The following is a 15,303-nucleotide window of genomic DNA, read 5'->3' on the forward strand; positions in this document are numbered from 1 at the left end:
GGCGCCAAGGTGTCGCCCCCGAAGCGCGCGAGATCCAGGCATCCAAGCTTCCCGCTTAGGTTGCACATCTTCTCCTGAGCCAGTAGCAGCCTGACGCTGGAGAGACACACCAAGGGCCCCTAAAAAGGAGTAACTATTAAAAGATTTCTAATAGGATTGTTTTCCCCAGTGAGAAATCAGTGGTGCAGATGCAACACTTCCCAGCAACTGCTCTGCTCCCTCCATGCGCAACAAAGTCTTCTCCAAGATGGGCCCAGAGTCCCCAGGTCCCCAGCTGCGGGGCTGCATGGGCGGACGCATGGTGCTGGTGTGGGGGAGCAGGTGAGCACCCGCTGGAAACACGCCAGGCCTTGTACTCCACGTGCACCAGGGCCGAGGAGCAGCCATGCCCTCAGCCCTGGCTGGTGGGAACGCGGCCATGGAGGGACAAGCTGGTGCGCTGTGGGGTGGTGGGCCCATGGCCGCACAACTAGGGTGATGGACAGCTACAACACAATGAGGTTGCCATCTGGTGGAAAGATCTGCACGGGGTGTGAGATCGGCAGCTGTACAAGTGAGGCAAGTACTCGCATCTCTGGACTGCAGAGCACCAACAGAAGCAGAGCTAATCTCTTATCAAAGTGAGGTGAAACATGGTGAGGAAACCTCAGGACAACACGCCCTCGGCAATCCGCCCTTCTACACAACCGGGGCAGCAGCACTGCATGGTGCAAAAGTGCAAAAGCAGGTGGAGACATCACTCTGAAAAGGTACCTAAGGCTCAAGCTCCATCCATGCAGTCACCCTGGAGCTGTCTTTAAAAATCGAACGAAACCTGCACATGCACCTCTGAGGACAAAAAAACAGATGGACACAAAGACTTACACACCCAAGTAAACGGTAACCAGCTGAGGCATCTTTTGTGACTTTACACCCCCATCAGGAAAAAGAAAGAGCTGTTTCCTTATGCGCTGCATCTAACACAGCACAACGCCATAAAACTCATGGCTGTTCCGTTGCACTACCAGACTATAAGATCAGTGTCCTATTTGGTCGTTTTGCGGGGGGCTGTAGCGGCAGGCTGTGGGTGTGGTCGTCGTCGGCGCGGGGCGGCGTTGCGGAGGGGCGAGCGGGGCGGCGGGGGGGAGCGTCGCGTGCGGAGGGCGCCCGCGCGCGGCCAGGCGGGGCGTTGTGCGGGGCGCGTGTCGGGAGAGGGCGCGAGAGGGGTGCGGGTGTTGCGTGCGGGGCAGCAGCGTGCGCGGGGTGTTGTGAAGGGGGCGGCGGTGGGGCCGACTGTTGCCTACGGCCATACCACCCTGAGAACGCCCGATCTCGTCTGATCTCGGAAGCTAAGCAGGGTCGGGCCCGGTTAGTACTTGGATGGGAGACCGCCTGGGAATACCGGGTGCTGTAGGCTTTTGTTTTGCGTGGGGCCGGGGGGTCGCGGCGGTCGTTTTGCGGGGGGCTGTAGCGGCAGGCTGCGGGTGTGGTCGTCGTCGGCGCGGGGCGGCGTTGCGGAGGGGCGAGCGGGGCGGCGGGGGGGAGCGTCGCGTGCGGAGGGCGCCCGCGCGCGGCCAGGCGGGGCGTTGTGCGGGGCGCGTGTCGGGAGAGGGCGCGAGAGGGGTGCGGGTGTTGCGTGCGGGGCAGCAGCGTGCGCGGGGTGTTGTGAAGGGGGCGGCGGTGGGGCCGACTGTTGCCTACGGCCATACCACCCTGAGAACGCCCGATCTCGTCTGATCTCGGAAGCTAAGCAGGGTCGGGCCCGGTTAGTACTTGGATGGGAGACCGCCTGGGAATACCGGGTGCTGTAGGCTTTTGTTTTGCGTGGGGCCGGGGGGTCGCGGCGGTCGTTTTGCGGGGGGCTGTAGCGGCAGGCTGCGGGTGTGGTCGTCGTCGGCGCGGGGCGGCGTTGCGGAGGGGCGAGCGGGGCGGCGGGGGGGAGCGTCGCGTGCGGAGGGCGCCCGCGCGCGGCCAGGCGGGGCGTTGTGCGGGGCGCGTGTCGGGAGAGGGCGCGAGAGGGGTGCGGGTGTTGCGTGCGGGGCAGCAGCGTGCGCGGGGTGTTGTGAAGGGGGCGGCGGTGGGGCCGACTGTTGCCTACGGCCATACCACCCTGAGAACGCCCGATCTCGTCTGATCTCGGAAGCTAAGCAGGGTCGGGCCCGGTTAGTACTTGGATGGGAGACCGCCTGGGAATACCGGGTGCTGTAGGCTTTTGTTTTGCGTGGGGCCGGGGGGTCGCGGCGGTCGTTTTGCGGGGGGCTGTAGCGGCAGGCTGCGGGTGTGGTCGTCGTCGGCGCGGGGCGGCGTTGCGGAGGGGCGAGCGGGGCGGCGGGGGGGAGCGTCGCGTGCGGAGGGCGCCCGCGCGCGGCCAGGCGGGGCGTTGTGCGGGGCGCGTGTCGGGAGAGGGCGCGAGAGGGGTGCGGGTGTTGCGTGCGGGGCAGCAGCGTGCGCGGGGTGTTGTGAAGGGGGCGGCGGTGGGGCCGACTGTTGCCTACGGCCATACCACCCTGAGAACGCCCGATCTCGTCTGATCTCGGAAGCTAAGCAGGGTCGGGCCCGGTTAGTACTTGGATGGGAGACCGCCTGGGAATACCGGGTGCTGTAGGCTTTTGTTTTGCGTGGGGCCGGGGGGTCGCGGCGGTCGTTTTGCGGGGGGCTGTAGCGGCAGGCTGCGGGTGTGGTCGTCGTCGGCGCGGGGCGGCGTTGCGGAGGGGCGAGCGGGGCGGCGGGGGGGAGCGTCGCGTGCGGAGGGCGCCCGCGCGCGGCCAGGCGGGGCGTTGTGCGGGGCGCGTGTCGGGAGAGGGCGCGAGAGGGGTGCGGGTGTTGCGTGCGGGGCAGCAGCGTGCGCGGGGTGTTGTGAAGGGGGCGGCGGTGGGGCCGACTGTTGCCTACGGCCATACCACCCTGAGAACGCCCGATCTCGTCTGATCTCGGAAGCTAAGCAGGGTCGGGCCCGGTTAGTACTTGGATGGGAGACCGCCTGGGAATACCGGGTGCTGTAGGCTTTTGTTTTGCGTGGGGCCGGGGGGGTCGCGGCGGTCGTTTTGCGGGGGGCTGTAGCGGCAGGCTGCGGGTGTGGTCGTCGTCGGCGCGGGGCGGCGTTGCGGAGGGGCGAGCGGGGCGGCGGGGGGGAGCGTCGCGTGCGGAGGGCGCCCGCGCGCGGCCAGGCGGGGCGTTGTGCGGGGCGCGTGTCGGGAGAGGGCGCGAGAGGGGTGCGGGTGTTGCGTGCGGGGCAGCAGCGTGCGCGGGGTGTTGTGAAGGGGGCGGCGGTGGGGCCGACTGTTGCCTACGGCCATACCACCCTGAGAACGCCCGATCTCGTCTGATCTCGGAAGCTAAGCAGGGTCGGGCCCGGTTAGTACTTGGATGGGAGACCGCCTGGGAATACCGGGTGCTGTAGGCTTTTGTTTTGCGTGGGGCCGGGGGGTCGCGGCGGTCGTTTTGCGGGGGGCTGTAGCGGCAGGCTGCGGGTGTGGTCGTCGTCGGCGCGGGGCGGCGTTGCGGAGGGGCGAGCGGGGCGGCGGGGGGGAGCGTCGCGTGCGGAGGGCGCCCGCGCGCGGCCAGGCGGGGCGTTGTGCGGGGCGCGTGTCGGGAGAGGGCGCGAGAGGGGTGCGGGTGTTGCGTGCGGGGCAGCAGCGTGCGCGGGGTGTTGTGAAGGGGGCGGCGGTGGGGCCGACTGTTGCCTACGGCCATACCACCCTGAGAACGCCCGATCTCGTCTGATCTCGGAAGCTAAGCAGGGTCGGGCCCGGTTAGTACTTGGATGGGAGACCGCCTGGGAATACCGGGTGCTGTAGGCTTTTGTTTTGCGTGGGGCCGGGGGGGTCGCGGCGGTCGTTTTGCGGGGGGCTGTAGCGGCAGGCTGCGGGTGTGGTCGTCGTCGGCGCGGGGCGGCGTTGCGGAGGGGCGAGCGGGGCGGCGGGGGGGAGCGTCGCGTGCGGAGGGCGCCCGCGCGCGGCCAGGCGGGGCGTTGTGCGGGGCGCGTGTCGGGAGAGGGCGCGAGAGGGGTGCGGGTGTTGCGTGCGGGGCAGCAGCGTGCGCGGGGTGTTGTGAAGGGGGCGGCGGTGGGGCCGACTGTTGCCTACGGCCATACCACCCTGAGAACGCCCGATCTCGTCTGATCTCGGAAGCTAAGCAGGGTCGGGCCCGGTTAGTACTTGGATGGGAGACCGCCTGGGAATACCGGGTGCTGTAGGCTTTTGTTTTGCGTGGGGCCGGGGGGTCGCGGCGGTCGTTTTGCGGGGGGCTGTAGCGGCAGGCTGCGGGTGTGGTCGTCGTCGGCGCGGGGCGGCGTTGCGGAGGGGCGAGCGGGGCGGCGGGGGGGAGCGTCGCGTGCGGAGGGCGCCCGCGCGCGGCCAGGCGGGGCGTTGTGCGGGGCGCGTGTCGGGAGAGGGCGCGAGAGGGGTGCGGGTGTTGCGTGCGGGGCAGCAGCGTGCGCGGGGTGTTGTGAAGGGGGCGGCGGTGGGGCCGACTGTTGCCTACGGCCATACCACCCTGAGAACGCCCGATCTCGTCTGATCTCGGAAGCTAAGCAGGGTCGGGCCCGGTTAGTACTTGGATGGGAGACCGCCTGGGAATACCGGGTGCTGTAGGCTTTTGTTTTGCGTGGGGCCGGGGGGTCGCGGCGGTCGTTTTGCGGGGGGCTGTAGCGGCAGGCTGCGGGTGTGGTCGTCGTCGGCGCGGGGCGGCGTTGCGGAGGGGCGAGCGGGGCGGCGGGGGGGAGCGTCGCGTGCGGAGGGCGCCCGCGCGCGGCCAGGCGGGGCGTTGTGCGGGGCGCGTGTCGGGAGAGGGCGCGAGAGGGGTGCGGGTGTTGCGTGCGGGGCAGCAGCGTGCGCGGGGTGTTGTGAAGGGGGCGGCGGTGGGGCCAACTGTTGCCTACGGCCATACCACCCTGAGAACGCCCGATCTCGTCTGATCTCGGAAGCTAAGCAGGGTCGGGCCCGGTTAGTACTTGGATGGGAGACCGCCTGGGAATACCGGGTGCTGTAGGCTTTTGTTTTGCGTGGGGCCGGGGGGTCGCGGCGGTCGTTTTGCGGGGGGCTGTAGCGGCAGGCTGCGGGTGTGGTCGTCGTCGGCGCGGGGCGGCGTTGCGGAGGGGCGAGCAGGGCGGCGGGGGAGACAGACATTTGGTTGTTTTATATCATTTCATGTCTGCAGTCATTTTTTGCCTATTTTGAAGCCTTTGTAATGTTTCTTTTCCTCGTGTCTTTTACAGAGGCTTGGTATGGTGGGTTAGAATTAAATTGTTTTTCCATCTTTGTTGTTTTCTTTTCTTTTTTTTTTTTTTTTCTTGTTTTGTAATCCTTTTTCCCTCTCAGAAGAGCTATGTGCACTTTTGCGCATACGCAGTGTTGTCGGTGCTCCCTCCTTATGCACAGCCCGCTCATGCCTCTCTCCTGGTCTGTAGCGCCAGGGCACCCTGCGACGCGGACCCTTCGGCCTGCGTAGTCCCAGACACCGGGGTGCTACGTAAAGAGCCCGTGGGCATCCGCGTGGGGCCGTGCCATGCTGTGCAATGCCCACTGCAGGATCCCGTCCCAGGAGCTCTGCAGGCAGCACGCAGAGAGTCTTGTTTTCCCTCTGCTTACAGCCTGTGCCCTTCCGCAGCCCCGGTGCGCCTCGCCGCCCTGCGGGTGCAGGTGGGCGCCCATTTGGGGCACATGCAGCCCCTCTTGGTGGAGTACCTCGCCCAGCAGCGAGTCGAGCTCCTCCTTGCTCAGGACAGGGTCGCTGCCATGCTCATCATCCGCCTGCAGAGACTGAGGGAACCGGCCACTGCCAGCTTTGTGCCAGCAGCAGCTGCCTCTGCCCTCCCGCAGGCCACCTTTTCCCGCCCCCGGTCCTTCTCCTGCGGCTGTTCTTGGCGGCTGTACATGCAGGGCACGACCCTTGTCCCTGTGCACAGCTGGGACATGCAGCTTGTGCCCCAGTCTCCTGAGCTGCAGGGTCTGCAGCTTTCCCGTGTGGCACAGCTTTGGTGTCTGCTCCGTGCACACCCTACACCACCAGCACCCCCTCTGCCGGTTGTCCTGATCAGCCAGCTGTTGCTTGCCTATGATCGCTTGTACTCCACTCACCCTCCCCTCTGCAGCCGATGGGGAGCTGCAGCCTTGCTGCGTGCAAGCACCTCCCCTCACCAACCCCCTGCCGCCCTGGGCAAGGCTGTGGTGGTACTCACCTTTGCCACCTGTAGCTGGTGGTCTCCAGCGACTGTGGCTCCCTCCAAGTTGGCCGTTTCTGGGCCACCAGCACAGGACTTGCAGAGCAAGAGCCCCCTGCAACAGGCGGGGAGGGCACAAACCATCAGGGTGTAGCGTGTGTGTGTGTGTGTGTGTCTGCGTGTGCACGCGCATTGCTGGCCGGGGGGGGGGGCTCACCCCGCAGGGCTGCCGCGCGTGGGGAAGCGGCAGCACGGGTGGAAAGCTGCCAGGCAGCGCCCACAGTAGCTCACGTCGCCTCCGGCCCCGCAGACGCCGCACGTGCCGCCCGCTGCTGGCTCCTGCCGGGACGAGAGGAGCCGGCCTCAGCGCCGGCCGGGCCCGGGGGCGCCAGTGGCGGGGACAGCGGGCCGCAGCCAGCGCCCCGTTACCGGCTGCCCGGGGGCGGCCGGGCTCCGGGTTGGGGGCCGAGCCCGGCAGCCCCGGCGAGGGGCAGGACGTGGGCACCGTGCCGGCGGCGCCGGGCAGGGGCTCGGTGGCGGCAGCCGGCTCCACACGTCCGCCGGCGCCACTTCCCGGCTCTCCCGTCGGCCTCGGCCCGCGCGGCAGGTACCTGGGTGCCGGCGGGCGGCTCCGCGTCCCGGCGCGGGTCCCGGCGCCCGCGGGGCTGCGCCTGGCCGGCGGCGCAGGAGAGGCAGCGCCACGTCCCGCTGCGCCGGCGGGAGCGGGGCCGTGAGCGGCGGCGTCAGCCGGGCCGCTTGCGGGCCGGACCCGCGGCGGCGGCCGCGCGGCGACTCGGCGGGGGCGGCGCGGGACGCACCTGGGGACCTCGGTGAGCGGGGGCACGAGGCAGCCCAGGTGGAAAGCCTTGGGGCAGCCGTCGCAGCAGAGGAGCTCGCCGCCGTCGCCGCACGCCGCACACTCGTCCTCGTTCTGCTGCCGCCGGCGGGCGGGCAGGCGGGAGGGAGGGAGGGAGGGAGAGGGCAGCGAGGGAGGCCGCCGCCGCCACGGGCGCCCTGGCCGCCGTGGCGGGGGGCCGCTCTCACCTGGTGGGGCGCCGGGCGCCGGGCGCGGGGGTGGCCGCGGGGCTCGCCGCTCTGCGGGGGGACACAAGCGGAGAAGGGAGCGGGCTTGGGGCCGGCCCCGGGGCGCGAGCGGGGGCCGGGGGCAGGGCCGGCGGCGCCGTACGCGGGCGGCTCCCTGGGGCGCCTTCGGGCTGTGGCTCCTGCTGCTGCCGCCGGGCTCCAGGCGCGGGGGGCACGGCTGCCCCCCGGCTTCGACGCGCCGCCGGGCGCCGCCTGCAAGAGAGGCGGTGGGGGGCTCCCGAGCTGCCCCGTGGCTGCCGGGGAACCTCCCCGGCGTGCTGGGGGTCCAGGCCAGCGGCTCCTACCTGCCTCCGGGCCCTGCTGGACAGGGACGCCCTCACCGGGCGCCACGACGGCCCTCGGTGCCGGGGGCCCTGCGGGGTTGGGGGGGCGTCACAGTGGCGGTGGGGGGTCTGGGGCTGAGGGGCCGAGCACCGGGGCGGGGGGTGGCAGGTCGTACCGGGGCCGGCGTCGCGCCGCGGCGAGAGCTGGGCCGCCGGGGCCCCGCCGTGCCGCTCCTCGGGGGCTTTCCTCTTGCCGTGGGGCGGGCGCGGGGCCGGCGGCGCGGCCGTGCCGCCGGCCCCGCTGCCCGCGCCTCGGGGGAAGGCGCCGCGGAGGGGCTGGAGCCCCGCGTAGCGCCGCAGGTTGTAGTCCTTGAAGAGGACGGCCCAGAAGTCGCGGATGGCGCCGGCGTCCCGGCCCAGGAGCCAGGTGAGCAAGGCGTGGAAAGCCCGGTGGCAGCCCTCCCGCTCCGTCCGGCTCAGCGTCTCCTGCCGGCGGCGGCCCCCGTCAGCGCGCCCCGAGGACGCCGCCCCGCCGCCGCCACCACCGCCGGCCGCCCTCACCCTGAACGCGTGCTCGGTGACGACGTCGTGGTCGGCCAGGCCATGCAGCAGCGGGAAGACGTCGTCCACGGCCATGGCGATCTCGGTGCGGTGCCGCTTCAGCAGGCGCCGCAGCTCGCCGTCGCCCGTCGTCCCAGCCATGCCGCGCTCGCCCCGGGGCCGAGCCGGGCCGCCGCCGCCCTTTAACGGCGCCCAGCCGGGTGCCTCGGCCCTAATCGCCGCCCTGGCCCTCGCCCGCCCCCGCCACCGAAACCAGGAACCTCGTTAGGCTCCGCGGGCGCCGCTCGTCCGCGTGCACGGCGCCCCGCGACCGGCGCGGCGCGGCGGCGCCCCAAAACCCGCGGACTTTCCGACGCGCCTGCCTCTCTCATCTGGAAACTCGGCCGCAGCTGCCGGCGCCCAACTCGCGCCGCGGCAGCTCAGCGCCAACGGGAGCCAGCTAGCAAGGAGGAGGAGGAGGAGGGGGAGGAAGGTTTCCAGGGGAGGCTGCTGCACGGGCGCCGCTCGCCCGGCGGCGTCTCCCGGGGCGAGGACGCCTGCTCAGCGCGCCGCGGCGGGACGGCCGCGGATTCGGCTGCTCCCCGGCCGGCGTTACCACCCCGCGGCTCGGCAGTAACCCGTGCCAGGAGGAAGCTGCCGTCCCGTCCCGGCAGCGCTGGAGGAGTAACAAGACGCCGCCCTCCGCCCGAGCAGGAAATACCCTCGCGGGTTTCTGGTTACAAAAGCTTTCCGAGATAAAACCCCTCGCCCCCAATAGCTCTGCGGGATCTGGCGTGACTTTTTGGTAGCAGCCTTGGACACAGCAGCCTGGGTTACAGGAAGAAAAAGAAAAAAGAAAGAAAAAAGCTGAGGGAAGAGGCAAAATCAGTGCTGCGAAGTGCCCTTGGTCTGGGGGGTGACACGAGCAGGCGGTAGGAGGAGGAAAGGGAAGGAGGAACCGGGCTTGGGCGCTGCTGCGGTTTGGCAGCAGCCCCAACGCTGCAACGCTTTCCCGGCCGGAAAGCCTGGGTTTGCCCAGACTCGCTCCGGCACGACGTGTTTTTCCCCGGTTCTTTCCGAGCTGTGTCCTAGCCGAGGCTCGCGAGCAGCCAGGGCCGAGCTTGGCCGCCAGCCACAGCGCCGGGGGATGAAACGCGGCGACCGGGGAGGTTCGCGTCCCCTCCAGGCTGGCCGCGGGCTCCGAGCACCAGCACGCTCATGGCGCAGCTTGGCCGGCCGGCTCCATCCTCCCGGTGCAGACCGGCTTCCTCTCGCTTAGAGGAGAGCTCGGTGCCTGCAAGGTATTTGTAAGGGCCTGGCAAAGCCGGCTCTGCCCTGAAGCACGGGTGTAAAACACCGCTGGGGCTGGCGGCAGCCCTGCCTGGCCGCGGGAGGACCAAGGGCCACGCTCAGGCTTCAGGGTGCCTCCGCCTCCGTCACTCCTGCGGCGGAAAGCGAAGCAAAAGGCTCCAGGTAGGTGTCGTCCTCGACACAGAAGCACCATCTTTTACCTGCAACTTCTTCAGGGCTGGAGGATCGAGAGAGACAGGCCAGCCCCGGAGCAGCCGGTCCCCCAGGAGCGGACACCGCTGCAGCGGGCGAGAGGGAGGGATCACCAACGCGAGCGCCGTGCGGCTCGGAGCAGGCGTCCCCAGCCGCCCCGCAGCACCGCTCGCCTTTTCCGGGCTCGCCAAACTCCTCCTGACCTCCAGCTTCCCCTGTCCACACCGGCATTGACCCGTCTCAGTTGTCCACGTAGCCACAGCAGGAACCGGAAAACCTGGGGCAAAGCTGATTTCGAACTGTTTTGGGGACATCTTTTTGAAAGACTGCTTCTGGGACGCGATACGGGTTTCTGCAGGAGGCATTTTAGGTATCTGAGGATAGGCGGAAATACAAGGTATGACAGTACTTTAACACTTCTAGCTCTGCTGCACATGTTCAGCTTTGAGGCTAGGTAAAACACACACACAAAAACAAAAAATAAGAATGTAAATATTTAAAATGCGTTAGAGTCCCCCTTTTTTAATTCTTTCTCAAAATGCAAATGCCCAAACACTTCCCTGAATTGGAGTCAGGAAAGAACAGCAAAAGAAGGGGGAACCGACCGGCCAGGCAAGACTGCAGCAACACTGCCGGAAAGGAAGGGTCTCTGCCCGCCGTCGTTCAACCCTCGACACCGAGCTCTCCGTGCCTGAAGCACGGAGACGGCCGAGCTGAAATGCTGCCACCAAACACCGCGGTTTCAGCGCTTTCCCCTTACCTTTGGCTGCTGCAGGGTCCAGCCCGTTTTTGTAAAAAGGCTCTGTGTGGAGCGTAAACTCTGGACTTTTGCTCCAGTTTCTAGAAGTTTTTCCTCCCACTGCCCCGCACAGTCCAGATGAGCGCACGTCCCTCTGCACACTTCACAGCTGCTCCTGTAAGAGCACAGGAGCGAGAGCTGAAGTAAGGAATATTTATTTTTGCTTCAGTTTCCTCTTTCCTCCCCCATTAGAAAGAAAAGAAAAACAAAAGCCTAGAGTTATGTTATATTAATTTATTTGGGACACACCAGAAAAGGAAAGTCAACAACTGTTAACGTACAAAAGTACAGAGTCCTGGGACAAGTTTTACTGTCCTGATTAAAAAGGCACCATGGTCCCAAAGAAGAGCAATCAGAATACATCATTTAAAATTTTCTCCCCTGTTGCAGCAGAAACAGAGCCAGGCTGTGGCTCTATCCACAGTCATCAAACCCAGTTGAAAAACAAAACAAAACAAAAAAAAAAAAAAAAAAAAATCCACGATTTAAATGTGATGAACACTGCTCAGCCTGTACAGGATGGCATAAAAAGAACCACAGCTTAAAAGATGGTCATGCTTTTTCTTAAAACAACAAAGGTGACAAACCATCAAGTGCTTAGCTGAGGAAGACAGCAGACTGCTCAGCTTCTGACATCTTCAGCTCAAGACTTTCTGTAAGATGCATGTCCGGTATGTGAATCTACTAGGCCGAGTATGGGGCTGCTGAACGAAATGTAATTGCCTGTGGTATACAGGAAGTCAGATCTGACAACCTTAAATTCCCTGAATATCATAAAGCACGGTACAGCTGTGTTCCATAGTCTATTCAATCCTGTCGGATTTGCTTTGCACACTAGCATTTATATTGTCAGCTATATTTGTAATACAAAGGGGATTTTACAGCAGTTATTAAAAAATTCTACTTCTGCGAGGTCTGAGCTTGGCTATATTCCCTGCTGAAACAGAGTTGCTGGTGTAAAAGCCCAGTGAGAGGCTCAAGCCCAGCATCTCAGGGCTAGAAGGCAAATAGTTTAAATGTGACATAATTTGCAAGGGGGAGTCAGTGAAGCACATCAGAGAGAGGAGGAGAGGAGGGCTGCGAACTCTCAAGCACAGGAGGCTGAAGAGTGTTGCAGAACGTGGGTGCGCATTATTATACCTGAAACGGCCCTAAGTAAGAGTGAGGCAGAATATACTAAATATTTTGGAGCAACTTACCATGAAGAACTTCTCAGTGAGACAGAATAAGGATCCCAGCAATTACTCATGAGCAAGTTCACTGGGAAGTCGACATTTCGCTCAGGCCTGGACAGATCAGTCCTTAGGCGGAGGGACAGCATGGAGATACGCTGGAGTCTGACTAAGCAGCAAGGCCAGGGCTGCTGCCTCCCGCGCTTGCTAGCTCTGCTTCATCTGAATTTGAACAGCAGCTAATTTGCGTTTCATTCCTCCTTTGGCATAGGACTTCAAAGCGGTCCAAAAACTGATTCACTAAAGTTACAGGAGCTGTCAAAATTATTTGTACATGCATTTATTGTCAAAGGGAGCAAAAGACAAAGAATGAAACAGCACAAGTTAATGTCAGTAAAATGATATGCAGGCTGTTTAGAGCAAAGTAATAGGGAGAAGCTGAGATACTGGAGTGGGGAAACCAATGTTCACACTGAAAGGTAAATTTGAAAACCAGGCAAGTTTGAGCTCTTCCTACCAGAGCACTTTTCTCTGGACAATTACAGACTTGCTTTATTTATTTTTAGCATATTCTGGCGAGGTTTGGGAGGCTCACCAGAGAGATCTCCAGCACTGCGTTTCACAGAAAGTTCAAGTCTCTCATCTTTAAAAATCAATAAAGCAATTCTAACTAAAAACGGCAGATACCCTTGTGCTGCATGTATCTAAAGTCACAGACGTGCCACTGGTTAAGTATAATCTAGGGCAAGAGGGTTATACTTTGTTCAAACAAACTCCTGGTGGAAAACTACCTTCTCTACTCTGTTTTCTGATTGGACCTACACGGGGTGGAAAAGCAAGCCCAGATTTAGAAGCCTCTTGCTGCAAACACCTCAGCTATCCATTCTTGGGAAGGCTTTTTCTTCCCCTATATCCTAAGGCGGCAGGATAACAGTTTATAAAGTTCTTCCCATCCCGGACTAAATAATGCAGTTTGCATCCCTCCATCCATCTTAACCCCTGGCAGATAAAACACTACCACTTCATTTAGGGTTCACACCTCTCAGTTCCTAGATTACAGATTTCATGTTAAGAGTCACCAAATTACGGGAAGGCTTATCCTGATCAAGGAAATGTCACTATGCAGAATAAAACATTTGGAATCACTTTTAAAACCAAAGTACTCAAACACCTCCTCTCTCTCTCGCCCTCCTCCAGCAAGAGAGCAATCTGTTAACAAAATCACAGAATGCATCTCCAGGACTAGGTAATACAAGCTAAAAAACTAGCTTTCTCCCTCACAGAAATGCCAAATTCTGAAAGGGGCTGAACAACTTTCACTCCCAGTGAAATTAACTGGAGTTATGGCTGTTCAGCACGTGAATTTTACATTAGCAACAAGTCCAAGTTATTTCCCTGCAGTAAATGAGAGTCCTGTTTCATTAGGCCACCACTGGCTCAGAAATGGAGAGAGACTTCTAAAAACACACTCGTGTAGACAGGAACTTGGGTCAAGAGGCTTATCCACTACATAACCTTAGATCATCTGCTGTGTTCGAGCCTTCAGATCATTAGCTGATGATGACTCAGCCTTCCAGGTTCATGTGTGTTAGTCCTTGCCACCGTTGCTGTCATCCCAGCACTCTTCCCCGGAGGCAGGATGTTCCTGAGCTCAGGCTGGGGATCTACAGCAATTACTTCCAATTGATTGTGGGGTTTCAAACTTGCCTAAAGTGTGTATTGCCACCTTGTTCTCCAGCAGCTCGGCTTGCCAACAACGGCATACGCTAACAGTTTTTGACCTTGTCCACAGTCTCGTAGAACCCAGGCCTAACTCTCCTTATGCTCATCCGTATATGCTGGCACTCCAGGGGCATGGCATCGCTAGCAGGAGTCGCTGAACTGGCAGACCACGCAGTGCACCGGCGCTTTCTTCTGCCCCTCAGCGAAAAGCCTGGAGCCCCTCCGTTCTCTCCTTCTGCAGGACAGGATTCATCCACACTCGTGCCTTCATCCGACTGCTCGTCACTTTTATACGTCTTTTCCTTTGCTTTGTTTCCTTCCTTTTCCTCCTTGGCGAGTTTTCTGAAGTGCTCTAAGCACTGTATCTTTCGTCTTCTTTCCATCATCTTCAGTTCTTGCTTGTCTGTGCAATCTTCATAGTACATTTTTCTTTCACTTCTTTGATCTTCAAGAAATTTCCATTCAGTGCCAGTCATTTTTACCCCACTGTATTCCTCCAGTTTATTTCTTGTCGGTGTGTCTGTACAGAATATGTCAAAGAGCTTCTCTGAACTCTCATTGAATTTGTCTGCTCTCTCTACAAAAGCCTGGTTTTGTCTCTGCTTTCTGGTCTGATACAATTTGGTGAATTCCTCATACATTTTGAGGATAATTTTCTTTATATTTTTTGTCGCAATGGTATGCAAGTTGCAAAGCAACCAGTGCTCCTGCAGATGTTCGGCAAGCAACTGGGCCGCATCCTCTTTGGACCGCTGGGCTTGGCCAGCTCTTTTGGGCTGCAGTAAGTACAGCATATTCTGAACCACATCTTTCTTCGTGGGCAGTATTCCCTGCGTGAAACCAGAGGACTCCACGTACTCAACAGTTCCTAGAGTCTTCCTTACTTTCACCTCGGTATCCAGTGATTCCATCACTGCTCGTTTATCTCGTAGTTAGGACATAATCTGAAAAAACGAGAAAACAAAGTATGTGAAACGAAGCGTGTTTTTTCTTCGCCTTCTCGCCCTCGGCTCCCGCGCAGCGCAGGCGCGGGCAGGACGCTCCGCGCCCGGCAGCCGGCGCCGGGACGCTGCAGCGCGCTCGGCGGCTGTTGGACAGCTGCCGCCTTAGCCCGGCCCCCTGAAGGAGCTGCGCGCCGCGGCGCCCTCGCTCCTCCGCGCCGCGCTCCGAGCCGGCTCCTGGCCGCCGCTCGGGCCAGCGAGCTCCCGCCGGCGCCTCCGACTCAGCCCTGCGAGCTGCGGCGCGGCCGGCGCCCACCCCGCGCCCGCCGCTCCCGGCCCCCGCCCGCCCCGGGCCTGGCCGCCCCGGCGCTCTGCCGGCCGCGCCGGGCGGCGAGGGCCGCGGCCTCCTGCGCGCCGCGGAGCCCCGGGCGCCGCCCGCGGCCTCCTGCGCGCCGCGGGCCCCGGTCGGGGGTCGGCGGGGCCTGGCGCGCCCTGCCCCCGGCCCGGCCCCTCCCCTCCCCGGGGCTCACCGCCATCTTGGAGGGGGGTCTGCGGAGCCTGCGCAGGAGGCAGCGGGGGGGACAGGACGAGGTTGCCGCCGCCATCTTAGAGAGGGGCAGCGCCGCCGCGGACCCGCCCGCCCTTCCGCCCGCCCTTCGGCGGAAGGCCACCCCGCTCCCGCCCCTCTAGCGCCTCGCCTCTCTATGGTGGGAAGCGGAACCCCGCCGGCTCTATGGGCGCGGGCCGCGGATTGGCCGGCGCCGAAAGCAGGAAGCGGCGCGTGTGAGCGAGGGCCCGAAGCGGCGTCGCGGCCGCGGCCGGGTCCACAGCGCCCCGCGGCGGCGGGCGGTGGCGCAGGTGGGCGGGGGGGGGGGGGGGGGGCGCCTGCGCGGGACGCCAGGGCGGGAGCCGATTGGCCGCGGCGCGGGCGCCGCCGACCACGGGCCAATGGCCGCCCCGGAGGGGCTTGAGCTCTTGGGCCAATGGCCGGGCGCTGCGAGGCGGGGGGGAGGGAGAAGAGGAGGTGACGGGAGCTGACTGGGCGTCAGCCGGGTGCTGCCAGCGGGGGAGCCAATAGCAGCGGCCTAGCAGGGAGCTGATTGGCGGGTGCCCGGGAGCT

The 15,303-nt window shown here is 63.4% G+C and overlaps 3 protein-coding genes and 10 non-coding genes across 13 annotated transcripts; 10 read left to right on the top strand and 3 right to left on the bottom strand.

Moving 5' to 3' along the window:
- Window positions 1-1,277: 1,277 nt before the first annotated feature.
- On the top strand, window positions 1,278-1,396 carry LOC134144391 (5S ribosomal RNA). Its single transcript, XR_009959347.1, has one exon. It is a non-coding gene; the product is annotated as a 5S ribosomal RNA (ribosomal RNA).
- A 278-nt stretch (window positions 1,397-1,674) lies between these two features.
- LOC134144403 (5S ribosomal RNA) lies at window positions 1,675-1,793 on the top strand. The gene has a single exon (XR_009959358.1). It is a non-coding gene; the product is annotated as a 5S ribosomal RNA (ribosomal RNA).
- A 278-nt stretch (window positions 1,794-2,071) lies between these two features.
- Window positions 2,072-2,190, top strand: LOC134144410 (5S ribosomal RNA). Its single transcript, XR_009959365.1, has one exon. It is a non-coding gene; the product is annotated as a 5S ribosomal RNA (ribosomal RNA).
- Window positions 2,191-2,468: 278 nt separating this feature from the next.
- Window positions 2,469-2,587, top strand: LOC134144411 (5S ribosomal RNA). Its single transcript, XR_009959366.1, has one exon. It is a non-coding gene; the product is annotated as a 5S ribosomal RNA (ribosomal RNA).
- A 278-nt stretch (window positions 2,588-2,865) lies between these two features.
- On the top strand, window positions 2,866-2,984 carry LOC134144412 (5S ribosomal RNA). The gene has a single exon (XR_009959367.1). It is a non-coding gene; the product is annotated as a 5S ribosomal RNA (ribosomal RNA).
- Window positions 2,985-3,263: 279 nt separating this feature from the next.
- On the top strand, window positions 3,264-3,382 carry LOC134144392 (5S ribosomal RNA). The gene has a single exon (XR_009959348.1). It is a non-coding gene; the product is annotated as a 5S ribosomal RNA (ribosomal RNA).
- A 278-nt stretch (window positions 3,383-3,660) lies between these two features.
- Window positions 3,661-3,779, top strand: LOC134144393 (5S ribosomal RNA). Its single transcript, XR_009959349.1, has one exon. It is a non-coding gene; the product is annotated as a 5S ribosomal RNA (ribosomal RNA).
- Window positions 3,780-4,058: 279 nt separating this feature from the next.
- Window positions 4,059-4,177, top strand: LOC134144394 (5S ribosomal RNA). The gene has a single exon (XR_009959350.1). It is a non-coding gene; the product is annotated as a 5S ribosomal RNA (ribosomal RNA).
- A 278-nt stretch (window positions 4,178-4,455) lies between these two features.
- Window positions 4,456-4,574, top strand: LOC134144396 (5S ribosomal RNA). The gene has a single exon (XR_009959351.1). It is a non-coding gene; the product is annotated as a 5S ribosomal RNA (ribosomal RNA).
- A 278-nt stretch (window positions 4,575-4,852) lies between these two features.
- Window positions 4,853-4,971, top strand: LOC134144397 (5S ribosomal RNA). Its single transcript, XR_009959352.1, has one exon. It is a non-coding gene; the product is annotated as a 5S ribosomal RNA (ribosomal RNA).
- A 306-nt stretch (window positions 4,972-5,277) lies between these two features.
- AIRE (autoimmune regulator) lies at window positions 5,278-8,291 on the bottom strand. Its single transcript, XM_062583084.1, has 9 exons — window positions 8,068-8,291; window positions 7,683-7,992; window positions 7,528-7,596; window positions 6,958-7,234; window positions 6,751-6,847; window positions 6,357-6,478; window positions 6,158-6,254; window positions 5,664-5,738; window positions 5,278-5,525 (listed from the first exon to the last, which is right to left on the bottom strand). Exons 1-9 carry the CDS (start codon window positions 8,206-8,208, stop codon window positions 5,445-5,447), a joined length of 1,269 nt encoding a protein of 422 aa, XP_062439068.1. The 5' UTR covers window positions 8,209-8,291; the 3' UTR covers window positions 5,278-5,444.
- A 4-nt stretch (window positions 8,292-8,295) lies between these two features.
- LOC134144287 (uncharacterized) lies at window positions 8,296-11,014 on the bottom strand. Its single transcript, XM_062583085.1, has 5 exons — window positions 10,983-11,014; window positions 10,310-10,463; window positions 9,753-9,923; window positions 9,558-9,635; window positions 8,296-8,874 (listed from the first exon to the last, which is right to left on the bottom strand). Exons 1-5 carry the CDS (start codon window positions 11,012-11,014, stop codon window positions 8,659-8,661), a joined length of 651 nt encoding a protein of 216 aa, XP_062439069.1. The 3' UTR covers window positions 8,296-8,658.
- On the bottom strand, window positions 10,568-14,793 carry LOC134144347 (uncharacterized). Its single transcript, XM_062583167.1, has 2 exons — window positions 14,714-14,793; window positions 10,568-14,186 (listed from the first exon to the last, which is right to left on the bottom strand). The coding sequence occupies exon 2, from the start codon at window positions 14,151-14,153 to the stop codon at window positions 13,287-13,289; it is 867 nt and encodes a 288-aa protein (XP_062439151.1). The 5' UTR covers window positions 14,154-14,186; window positions 14,714-14,793; the 3' UTR covers window positions 10,568-13,286.
- Between the last annotated feature and the right edge of the window lie 510 nt (window positions 14,794-15,303).

The sequence above is a fragment of the Rhea pennata genome, chromosome 9 (assembly GCF_028389875.1).
Source record: "Rhea pennata isolate bPtePen1 chromosome 9, bPtePen1.pri, whole genome shotgun sequence".
NCBI lineage: Eukaryota > Metazoa > Chordata > Aves > Rheiformes > Rheidae > Rhea > Rhea pennata.

Coding starts and splice junctions, on each gene's coding strand:
- LOC134144347 (XM_062583167.1), bottom strand. CDS start 14,153: ATGGAATCACTGGATACCGAGGTGAAAGTAAGGAAGACTCTAGGAACT.
- LOC134144287 (XM_062583085.1), bottom strand. CDS start 11,014: ATGCATCTTACAGAAAGTCTTGAGCTGAAGAT. Junction 10,464..10,982: donor GAAAGTCTTGAGCTGAAGAT/GTCAGAAGCTGA, acceptor GTGCTCTTACAG/GAGCAGCTGTGAAGTGTGCA. Junction 9,924..10,309: donor GGACCCTGCAGCAGCCAAAG/GTAAGGGGAAAG, acceptor GCCTATCCTCAG/ATACCTAAAATGCCTCCTGC.
- AIRE (XM_062583084.1), bottom strand. CDS start 8,208: ATGGCTGGGACGACGGGCGACGGCGAGCTGCGGCGCCTGCTGAAGCGG. Junction 6,848..6,957: donor CCGCTCACCGAGGTCCCCAG/GTGCGTCCCGCG, acceptor CCGCCGGCGCAG/CGGGACGTGGCGCTGCCTCT. Junction 6,255..6,356: donor ACGCGCGGCAGCCCTGCGGG/GTGAGCCCCCCC, acceptor CGCCTGTTGCAG/GGGGCTCTTGCTCTGCAAGT.